Source organism: Solea senegalensis, linkage group LG5, assembly GCF_019176455.1.
Source record: "Solea senegalensis isolate Sse05_10M linkage group LG5, IFAPA_SoseM_1, whole genome shotgun sequence".
Lineage (NCBI taxonomy): Eukaryota > Metazoa > Chordata > Actinopteri > Pleuronectiformes > Soleidae > Solea > Solea senegalensis.
Window position 1 is genome coordinate 15,444,614 of NC_058025.1, and position 12,402 is coordinate 15,457,015.

Here is a 12,402-nt window from a genome sequence, read left to right on the forward strand (position 1 = left end):
CGGCATTATGGGGTCACTGAAATGCTAATTTGTGAAAACAGGTTTCAGAGTTTTTGTGTGAACAACCACAACACTACTTTGGGAAAAGGATGATGTCCCAATTCTCTCTTGCGCTGGCAGTCGCTGTCGCTGTCTTTGTGGTGTTTGTTGTCTCCCCCTCTTTTTGTGTCTGTTTGGAGATTGTTTGGTCTGTTCACTTTTATAATAACTTTCATTTTCTGTCCCGCCATGGTTCATTCTGTGTCTGGTTCTGTGATTATATACAATGTAATGTATACTTTACAGCTTTATTTCCAAAAAAAAAACAGCCTTTAGAGACGTGTTGGGGGCGTTTCGTGTGGATAAAGACATTTCATGAAACGATACGTGTTTATAGAAAACAACAAAGAAAAATATAGTTTTGCCAAAGTCCTGTTTCCATGTGGATAATAACACAAATGAGACAACATTCAAACATAGTCACAGCCTTACTGTTGGCCAGCAGCTCAGACTAAATCAAAGACAAGACTTGCAGAGATTTTGAACGTGCATCGTCTCTTCTAACTGCTTTTACGACCAACCAAGGACCTTTATTAGGTCATTATAGTAGCAAATTTAATCTCTCGTGCCTTGTGCTGTGAAGCAGTAAAGTGGAAAGTAAGGGATATCTGTGGCCACTCAGATCTCAGATTAGGATTAGCAGCAGGACCCAAAGCAGGATTTTTCACCAGCTTTTAAACAGTCCTCACAGAGTGTAAAGCTAAGCAGTATGAGGGGGATATTACTGCTTTCATCTGATAGGGTAGTGTCAGCGGTTTCATGGTCTGATTCAGTACAGTGAAGAGTGACCAAATTCTGTCAACTCGGACGATTTACTTCATATTCATATCAAGTGGAGATAGAAGCTTGCTTTGAAGTCAACTTTGATTTCAAAGGATATTCTATGAATGATAAAATAACAAGGGATTTCTCTTGGTCGGAGTTAGCGTTATGAAACGTTATTTTCCCCATGTTATGAGCTGCTTTTAAAGACCTCTTGCACACACAAGGTGTAGTTTTAAGATTTATTATTAGCAGCGACAACGGCATGTTGTAAGTTACTGACTTCAAGGCATGTGAACCACTGTGTGTTTGGAGCTGTGTTGCTCTGATTATGAGAAAAGAACAAAAAAAAAATGAAAAAGTATATTTTAGTTCACGATGCTCTTTTCTTGTCTATCAAGTTCTCATGAGTTCTGACTCGGCGCCCTTTGGCTTTGTTCTTGTTTGACTGTTGCTTTAGTCTGCCATCGTTCCGTTCATTAAACAAATTATTACCTGCACGTGAGAGACAGTAGCTCAGTGGTAGCGCGAATCGTAGGTGGGAATCAGTGGGAGGCCACATCTGTAAATATCTCAGTATAAAAAACACATATAAATTAGCTACGGTGATATTCAATAACAAAATATTTGAAATGCACTACAGTACAAGGACGATTTCATGAGAGTCTTCATAAAATAAATTAGGTATGTTTGAATATTATACTTAACCTTATATATGTTTCTGTGGCTGTTTTCTGTATTTCATTTTTAGATAGCATAAGTAAAAGAAAAGATTGCACTGAAGAATAGGCTTCAGTTAATATTAATAGAGTTAATCCACTAATTAATACAGATTGAAACCCTCTAACAGTCTTTGCATTTCTTCAATGTAAACTATGTGTGGTGTGTACTGTGTTACGAAAGCGTTCGTGTGATGTGTGCATAAGAACGAGTGTGAGTTTATTATTGTTTTTCACTTGAATTCAAAGCAGCTTTGAACAAAATGAAATAAAAACAATACATTGCACTTTTCTTGATCTCTTCACAGAACCACAGTTGGACGTACCTGGGACCCTCAACACTGTCGCCCGGCAGGTCAACCAGACCATACACCGCCGTCGCCGCCGCAGAGACGCCGGGGAAGAGGATTTCAACATCGAGATCCTGCTCGGCGTCGATGACTCGGTGGTGCGATTTCATGGCAAGGAGCATGTGCAGAACTACTTACTCACTCTGATGAATATAGTAAGTCACGGCCACTTTTTCTTCGGTTAGGTAAAAGTCATTGAATAATCATGTGGGTGTGAAGGACATGACCTTGTTGTTGCATGGAGGATTGTTCCTGTTTACCTTTCGCTGGTATGGACATGTTCATAGGCACAATAGGCAGTTATACGTACTGTAGGTTTGAAGGTTTTCAAATCCATACCATTATAGCCTTCTGCACTTTCTGCTTGTAGCTGTGGTTTTGTGACACATTCACTGTCTCATCGTTTGCATCAACCTTGTTCCCAGCATCAGCGGCTGATTTAAGCAAATAAGTTCATTACACTATACTCCTCCTGTCCTGCAGAGTTTCGACCCAATGACCGGTTATGCTATTGTGCTTTTGTGAAGAGGCAGCAGAAACTACTGAATTTGATTTGAAATGATTTCATTTCATTTCATTTTTGTGTCATGCACTGAAGAACACCAAGTTAGGTAGCAGCGGTCCATTAACAAATCATTACATCATTACATTGTAGCTCAGCGAGAGGATGAGGAAGAAAGGATTATAACACAAATTAAGCTGGTAATTCAAAACAGATTATGTGTATAGCTCAGTTCCTAATAATAAAAAGAAATTGCCTTCTTTCCAAAGCCTGGCAAATTAAGTCTGCTATAATGAAACTTCATTCACTAAAGCACAACTCACATTTGTAATTGTCATCCAACTAAATCAAATCAGCACACATAGAGGACATTTTTTTTAGTAAAAGCAGGATTTCTTATATCCTTAACTTGGGCAGTCAAACAGAAAGTGAATTTTATTCTCATCCTCATCAGGTTCACACATGTGTCCCTGTACGCAACTGTTCACAAAAAGATATTTAAGTCACATAAAGTTCTACGTGATAACTGTTATGTTTGTAACTTTGGTTTGAACCAGCCACTAAAAAACATGTCGTCCCTAATCCCTTTAATGTCACATGGTAATCTTTTATCATATCATATCATATATACGCTAAATACTGAACAATGATACAAGAAAACAGCTATTAACAGCTATTAAACTTCCGTTTGATCATATTACTCTACATCTTTTAAGAATGGAGGCACTATGAAGCATTTAGTGGGACAAAGGCAGTACAGTGGAGGAGTCACTTCCCTGTAATCTGCCAAGACACTTACAGTTTGTAACTCACCATTATCGGACTCTTCATCTGTCAGCATTTCCGACAGCCTCACTGCTTTGGCCCATTGTTGTTTCCACTAATCTACTGAGTTTAGCCACTTGGAAATCTAATGCATGTGTGTACACATTATTAAGTTGTCTAAATGCCAATAGCCTCTACTTTCATCTGTTCAAAGACAAAGCAGTGCACTTTAATCACCAGCCTTGTTCCGTCTTCTGTGTATAGCCGTTGGGCTGCAGTGGAGGTCATTTCATCAGAACAGTTGTTCTGGGAGTTCCATTGGCAGTGTTCACTTCAGGGGGGCATAGATATCGCTGAAAAGCCTCATCACATTGGCTGAAGACATTCACCAGTGTGAGCTGGCTGCAGTCCATGGTGTCCCTCTAATGAAACGTCGAAACGCAGGTGGAGCTGATGGTTTCTTTGTAGAGCGGCTTCTGCTGTTCTCCAGCACCGCGTCTGCTGATGAACGCTGGAAATGGGTCGATGACATTGTACCAAATTGACAGAACATATACGCACACTTCTGTTTATGTGTGTGCCAGCCATGAGCACATTTTCTGTGAAAGCATTGACCTAAAAAAAAAGACTTTCTAAAACCTTCTCCACTAACACTGCAAGAGATTATCAAGAGATTAAGCTTTGCGATGCAGAAACATTTATGAGGATGTGGTAAAGCACACAATTGTCTCTGTTGCCTTCACTGGCTTTATTAATCGTGACGATGCATTGTTTTATTTATGGTTGGTTTGAATTTAGAACCCTTACAAACTTTATCCTCCACATGAGGGTCACAAGGGCACTGACAGGTCGCCGGTCCATCAAAGGGCCACATTATAGAGACAAACAACCATCCACACTTACACCCACACCTAAGAGTTTCCAATTTGCTTAATCCCCAAATCTGCATGTTTTTGGATTTTGGGAGGAAACTGGAGAACCCAGACTAAACTTTACAAACCCATTTTAGGTAACATAATCCTCTTATAGTATGTGTTTTGTGTTGAGATGATTTAAAACTGAAATAAATGAGACAAAATGAACGCATTCAAAGGAAAAACATTGTTGACCATGCTCGTGTGTGACCTCTGTTAAGGTGATGTGCTGTCGATGAAGGCCTCCAGATGTAAATGCTGACAGGGTGTCGGCAGTTTGTCTCTGGGAGACATTGGTAGCTAATTTGTGTCTGTCAGTCATGTGTTTAATTTGTTTTGACTCTAGGTAAGGGAACTTAAAATAACTTACACTAAAATACTCCAATGCGCGGGCCACATGGTGGTGTAGTGGTTAGCACTTGCAGCGAGAAGACCCGGGTTCGAGCCCCGGTTGGAACAAGGGCCTTTCTGCATGGAGTTTGCATGTTCTCCCCGTGTGTGCGTGGGTTCTCTCCGGGTTCTTCGGCTTCCTCCCACAGTCCAAAAACATGCAATGTGGGGGATAGGTAAATTGGACACTCTAAATTGACCATAGGAGCGAGTGTGAGAGCGAATGGTTGTTTGTCTCTAGCTGTGTGTGGCCCTGCGATGGACTGGCGAACTGTCCAGGGTGTACCCCGCCTATCGCCCGATGTAGCTGAGATTGGCACGGCACCCCCCGCGACCCTCTGGTTGAGGATAAAGCGGTAGATGATGACTGACTGACTGACTCCAATGCGCCCTGGTGGCCTTGATGTTGAATTGCAACGTCTACAGTCTGCAGCAACAGGCTGTTTGCCGGAAATGGACACAAATGATTAATCTGTCCTTGTGGTTTTTATCTATCCGTGTCACTCATTCTCTGTCAGTGGTTATGATGGCTGGCAATGATATTACGGGGGATATTGAAGCTGTTTTCCAGTTGATGCGTCTCCTCTCTCTCCTCTCCCTTCCTACACTTACTCCCCTCATGTCTTTTCATGTTTTTTTTGTCCACATACATTGATTTTTTTCCCTCTCCTCTTCTTGTCATTTCTTGTTTACCCATCTATCCTTCCACCCTCCTGTCTTGTCTCTTATGTGGAGCATCCAGTGAGGGGGAGAAAAAAAAACCCACATGTACAACATGTGATGTGAAGGAACATATTCCTGAGATCAAAATAGTGAATGAAGTGAAGCGTCGAGAGCATGATCCTCTGTCCTTCTTCTCTCATTCATCTTCTTCTCCTGCCTGCAAGTATTGCTGGTGAACAGAGATATGGCCAGTTTTCTTCACACAGACAAGTTTATCGTTTAACAGACTAGTGGCAAATGAATTATTAGTTAACTACAGACAGATATCTCCCTGTCCCCCAATGTGAAAGTTTAAAGGAATACTTCACTGATTTGCATTTAGCTTTGTATTACGAGAATAGGGGTAGTATTTTTGAATAATTGTGCTTCCCAACTTCAGTTTCCACTAAGTCGAGAAATATCTTCATTTGTCCCGTGAATTTAAAATATAGTCCCTTATTTCACTGACACGTCCTCCATCAGAGTGTATGGGCACAGGCTTTATACTTATCACCACTGTCAGACTCCATAGCTATATTTTATCGTTTGTTTTGATCAAATCTACAATATGAGCCACCACTGCAGCACCACTGTGTTTTCTCTGTCTCTTTCTCCTGATAAAAATGGATCAGTCCCTCGTACATTCAACCATGCTCTGATTTTAGTCAAATCCATGCCTTTTTTTTTAAATTCTAAGCATATTATTTTGACACAGTTTACAAGTAAATCATTTTTGGCACAGGTTTTGTGCGATGGGTATTTGTGCCTCAGTCTTTTGATATAGCTGTTATTAAGAAGATTTGCTGGAGCCCTTTTAAACACAAACATGCTTCAACTGTGTACCAGGCATTTGTAGTTAGCACTCATTCACATCCTGGTCATAACTTCTCCTCTTTACAACATGTTGTCTGTGTTCACTAAAGCCGATCATGTTGAATTTATCTTTTTTACTTTTACTCATATCCTATCTAATGATTTTGCCCTGAGCTGAACCAGCTGCTGTACTGAATATCATATCTGCTCGTCCATCGAAAAAAAAAAAGGTTGTTGCAGCAGCTGCAGTTTGGTGTGCAGATAAATACTCTCTCGTGAATGACAGAAGCTATTAGTCGTGCTTCAGTGCAGCCGCCAGAAAAGCTTAAAAGGAAAGGTGTGCCCTATGCAAGTTTGCTGTCTTTAAGAAATGACACTTCAGAACCATATTAGTGTATCAGCAGGCAACGTATTAGAGCTGGTGAAGAGTATTTTTGTCGTTTGGTCAAGATGACAATTGTAATGTAGTGCTTAAAAAAATGGATTAGACCACTACTCAAAGCCACAGCTCCCCTAAATTTACAGCATTTGTAATTATCAACTTCTTTAACCAAAATATATTTAATGCTGAAATAGAATTATTATTGTTATCCATGAATTTTCTGTTTAACACAAAAAAAACTGAAAAACAGTGAAGCACATTATTATTTACTTGCATTCCTGAACAGAAAGATTCATTTTAGCTGTTGAATGTTGAGCTTGATTAATTTCTGTCTTCTCCGAGAAGCCCAGTGAGTCAAATTTGGGTGTAAAAGGTGAATTCAGTTTGTTAATTACCCTATAAATAACTATAACATTTTTGTTTTGAGCAAGTTTTTTTTTTTCTCGTATTTATGAATTTCTCCAAAACAAAACTGAATCCAATTCAGGAAAAATAAATGAAAGCACCCACACACCAGTGATGTGATATCTACAGAATCTGGCTCCACACTGCTTCATTAGTGACTGCTCCTAATAAGACATAAAGAAATGCATTTTATGGACCTCTGTTGGAGACATGTAGGTATTACAACAAGTTATATGTAAATATTATGTAAACTGGAATACCAGTACTACAAGTTTCCAACTATAGAGGTTAGTGTTATATATACTCGATCTATAAAACTGTATTACAGCTGTATTCTATTAGATCACATTATCATCATGCAGAAAATGTAGGCGATGTTGCAAACATTACATAAAAAGTCCTACATTCATTCACCATGAGACGGTGAAGTGGTTAAATTCCAGTTTCGCGGGATAAGTTGTTGAGCTAGGAGAGCAGTAAGTGCAAGAGTTTGACTTTGCAGAGGCCTTAATTTGAGATTTGCTAGAATTAAGCTTAATGAAACCACCAAGGGGTTGGGATGAACATGGATATTAAAAATGTCTGTGAAGCATTTGAAAATTTGGCCCCCAGCAAACCCAACAATTTGCTAATTTACAGAATCAGTGAGTCTCATGTGTATATTTACTGCTTAGATCAGATGGATGACTAGCACTTTTCATACAAATAGAAATTGTAATATATGATGCTTTTCTTGATTAAATCGTGTAAAGTTGTTTAAATGATGCAGCCATATTTTTAGTATTGTTGGGGAACATTTAGGGAAGTTAATTAATAATTAACTAGCCAATTTTGGGGCACCACCCCTGAGGGGAAAAAAAAAACAATCAAAGTTTGCCTTTAAATGAGTCTGCAATTTTTTTTTTATTGAGTTAACAGACAATTCAATAAAACAAGGTTAGGGAGTAAGTTCACACAGGGTCTTTTTCAACAAACGCTTGACACCATTTACATGCGCAAATGATCCAGAGACTTTCTCACATTTTCAGTATGAGGCTGTGATTGTCTCAAATCACACAGACGGGCGCAGGTGAGGGTCAGTCAGTCTGCAGCTTTGAAGATTTGGAAGAATAAGTCCCTGGCACGTGATCGTCGGCTCACTCTGGGCTCTAGTGGAGCAGACGCACGGCAGCAAATGTGGTCAGTAATGCAGTTTTAAAGACAGGCGGTGCAAAGGAAACGGCAGCACTCGTAGTAAAATAAACGTGTGGGTACAACATGTTCAAACCCAAATAAAAAGGAACTACTCATACTACACGATTATTTTGCTGGCACTCACAGGGAAATGTTTCAGGCTGCATCCACGTACTGTATGAGGGCTCTGGAACAGACACAGAGGAGTATGCAGCATGTGTCTACATCAGTACCTACACACAAACCTGCTGCATATTCGCTTCAGTGCCTGCAGACTCAGGAAGACTGTCAAACAGGTCAAGACACAGTACAGACAGAGGCTTCACGATTTCCACTCAGTAGCTGACTCCTGGACAATGTGGCTGACTTCAGCAGCCAAAAAAATGCCACTCACAAATAATAACACCTCCTTACCGGTAGAGTTGTTCCGATTCCAATACCAGTATCGGAAATGCCTGCCGAAAATGCGGGCATCGGTATCGGCGAGTACTGGAGTCCATGCACCGATCCGATACCGCGTAATTTATTAGAGCTCCATTAGCTCTGACACGGTTCTTCTTCGCCGCTCTTGAAACAGTTGCACTGTGCTGTTTTAGAGGTGTGAAGAAGAACTGATCACCCGACACCTGTAGACAAGGAGCTAACGTCATCATGGCGGCGGTTTGGCAGTATTTACCAGTTAGCTCCGTTAGCGTTGTTAGCTGCGCTAGCTTCGTTAGCACGCCTACAGTCAAACTGGAGCGGCCCGTTTATTAAACGAAAAGAGCAGCGCTACAACTAACCAGCGTACCTGTGTCCTGCGTATGTATGCCTCTGTTTTTAAAGTTTAGCGTTACTTCAGAGACTCATTTTAACAATCTGGAGTCATGTAAAAATGATGTCACGCGCGTCCTTTCCCGGTCAGTCGTCATGAAGCTCTGCCAGTGCTGCGGTGTTTGGAACAGAGTCAAAACAAACGAAAAACAAATGGTGTCCATTTGCTGTATTCGTTCATGTTTTACAGAGGGTTTAACCTGAGCCAAACCTTACCACCAATGATAATCATATCACAGTCATGCAGGCGTAGTATGATATTTATTTATTTTTTTATAACACAGTGGTATCGGTATCGGTACTCTGTATCGGCCGATACCCACAGCACAAGTATCGGAATCGGTATCGGGAGGGAAAAAATGGTCATCTCTACTTACTGGACAACCTTGACACACCGTAGGCTCACTTTATGCAACCAAAAGGCCCACAGACCCCTCCTACCTAGACACATGGATCATATGACCACCCATTGCATCATCATGGACATATGCAAAACATTTTTCTGAGGAAAACCAGGCTGCAGGTCTCAATGACATCCCGGGACATGTCCTCAAAGTGTCAGCTGCAGAAGTTGCTGATGTCTTTACCTCCATATTTAACCTGTCCCACTCTCAAGTCACAGTAGTTCTTTCAAAACTACCTCCATCACTCCAGTACCCAAGAAAAACCCAGTATCCTACTAGGATCATACTAGGAGCCATTAAAAGCACTAATAGCCACTAACTGGATCGGTGATATTGATAGACCTGAGGAGGGAAAAGGAGTCGACGTCCCCATTTATCACTTTACATTAATGAGTCCACAGTAGAAGTCCACGTTCCTCAGTGGCCACATCAGTGAGGACTTCGCCTCGACACGCCACGTACCCCAGCTGATCAGGAAAGCTCAGAAGAGAACATTCTGTGCAGAATGACCTTTCTTTAAAAAGAATATCCACAACAATCCTCACTAGCACCACTGTGGTGTGGCAACAGCACACAGGCAGAGCATAGATGTGTGCAGAGAGTTATTGAAACTGCACAACACATTCATCTCTTATTCATATTCTTATTCTTGAGTCATTTCCTTTTTACGCTAGTGGTGCTCAGGTAGTGGCACAGGGCGAGAAACATGTTATTTTTTGCGTCTTTGAATCATACAGTACAGTAAAAATGGAAGTAAAACCTCATGTACATATTTGAAGTTAAGTGCAGTTGCTGCAGTGCTCACTGCCTCGTTTTGACCACACACTGAGTGAGGAGATCAGCGTTTGTGGTAGAAAGACGTGGTTTTGTTTTAGCTCAGCCTGAAGCAGTGGCTCGTGGCGCAGCTGCTGGGCTGAGCGCGGGAATGGCTCTGCCGGCAGGTGCAAGCTCAGGGTCAGCAGCGTTTTTTTTTTTTCTTTCCTGAAACGAGACATGAGCAGCTTGGTTTGTGCTCAGGCTGACTGTAGCCTCGGAGCAGCGGGCTCATCTCGCTGTTTTCTGATGTTTTGTTCTGTTTCACTCCTTCAGCGCAGTGGTAACAACAGATACTTCATTAGATGAAAGCATTGCTCTCAGGACAAATACTGCTGGAATATTTTCCTCCACCTCCTTTACCCTATGTGGAGAGCACTGACATGTTCAATGAAGTGACTAAACTCGGAGAGGAATCACTGGTCCAAAAATGACCTGCTGTGATGCTGCCTGTTGCTTCAGTCCCGATACCCTTGGCTGCTAATGAGATCCTGAGAGAGGCCTGGACCCGGATGTTGATCTAGTCAGTGATTCAATTGGTACATTCTTTATGGTCAGTTAGCAAGTGCTGAAACGGCCGCTCTAAAGAAGGAGTGCTATTAACCACACGTGTCATACTGAGCCCTTTAAAGGTCAGTCAATAAAGGGGCATGTTGCCATTGTTTTAATATAATGTAAGCTAACATGATTTAATAATGCCAATAACCCTCTGTAAAGCATCCTGGCTGAGAGGCAGCTGCAGTGGGAGGCTCATCTAATGGGCAACAGGACTTTATAGTGCAAGAGGTCTTTTGTCTCTGCAGATGTCAGGCTTTTCAACCCTTCAGCCACAGACGGACATTCTTGGCACTCCCCCCCCCCTCCATTGATCTACTTATTTATTTGTACATGATCCCTGCTTTTTGTTGAGACTTTAGGGTTGCCAGTCAGTGACTTTAATTATGAGTGTATGTTTTTGTGTAATGTCTAGTTGATACTGTCTGTCCGTCTGTCTGTGATATGATATGATGTGATATCTGAAATGTGATGGTGTATTCTGGGAATCTTTCTTTTGACTAGTACAATGAGATCAATACTGATTTTGGAAAAGGAAATAGAAGAAAAATAAACATTCAGAGACATAAATACGGTGTAATAATCATCCTACGATGGATATGGGGACATGGCATCATTTGAACAGCACATCCATCAGTGTTTTTAATATGTCCCTGATATCTGTGTACAGTGAGCAACACTGATCGCCGGAGGGGAAATTTGATCCCCCTGACTGATTAGAAAATGCAGCTCTGATTAAAAATTCATGACAAGTCAAATCACAATGTCTGTCCAAAAATGTGCAATTAGATGTTTTCCCCAAATTGTTCAGCCCTTACTTGGACGACTGACAACCTTCACAGTTATCCTCCATCACATTTTGCAGCTGCTCATTTCCTCCTGTACTATTGAACTAGTCCCATGATGCAAATTCAACCTTGGTGTTTATGCCGTCACAAATACCCTTGTTTCCCTGTTTCATCACGATGCATGTAGACTCAAAAGCTCCTTTTTCCAAAAAGCTGATTTAGCTGAATTATTAAGACCCTGATTGAACATTCTTGGATAGTGGTCATGGCTATGAGGAAAAAAAAGATGATTATAGAACAGTCCTCCATCCGTCCTGTATTCACTAGCTCTCAGAATACCACAAAATAGTGATTGCACAGGTCTGTGATTACAGTCATTCACGCAAAGACTTGAGAAATGTTTGTTGCTCGCACCCTCCTTTACTGATGAGTGGAGACCAAAGATAGGAGTGCAAACCACTGATTGAAAATGGTGTTTGTGTGAGGTATCAAAAGAGCTGTGATTGATAACATCTTCCTCCTCTTCTCAGGTGAATGAAATTTACCACGACGAGTCACTGGGAGTGCACATCAATGTGGTCCTGGTGAGGATGATCATGCTGGGTTACGCCAAGGTGAGCTTTTATCTGCCTTGTTTTGCAGCAAAAGTGCAAACTCAGGAAAAGAGTTTACACCCTTTACTGCAGTGTGTTGGTGCGTGCAAGTAGACCACAACACAGCTTAGAAACAAGAAAATGCTTCTCTGCACGGTTCCAAGTTCGCTCATATCACAGCCAGCCCTCAGAGTAGCAGCAACTACTAGTGCTTATGTTCATTATTGCTTATGTTTAAAATTGGACACTCTAAAATTGATCGTAGGTGTGAGTGTGAGAGTGGACGGTTGTTTGTCTCCATGTGGCCCTGCGATGGATTGGCGATATGGTTGGCACAGCGACCTCCACAACCCTTGCGTGGAGGAGATGGATGGCTGGTTATGTTTAATTAAAAACAATTGTAAAAGTACATCAAAACTTCAATAAGAAAAAACTACAATAGTATTTAGAACTGGTAAGCCAAGTAAAGAACAGACACCCTCTGAAGTCTCTGTGGACGAGTTGAGATGCAGCAAGTATA

General features: G+C 41.3%; 1 protein-coding gene across 1 annotated transcript in view; it reads left to right on the top strand.

The window, feature by feature from the left end:
* adamts3 (ADAM metallopeptidase with thrombospondin type 1 motif, 3) overlaps positions 1-12,402 on the top strand; it is a 91,727-nt gene that overhangs the window by 53,754 nt on the left and 25,571 nt on the right. The window contains exons 5-6 of the mRNA XM_044025972.1: positions 1,829-2,025; positions 11,820-11,903. Coding sequence (XP_043881907.1) covers positions 1,829-2,025; positions 11,820-11,903 — 281 coding nt within the window. The remainder of the gene's footprint in view (positions 1-1,828; positions 2,026-11,819; positions 11,904-12,402) is intronic.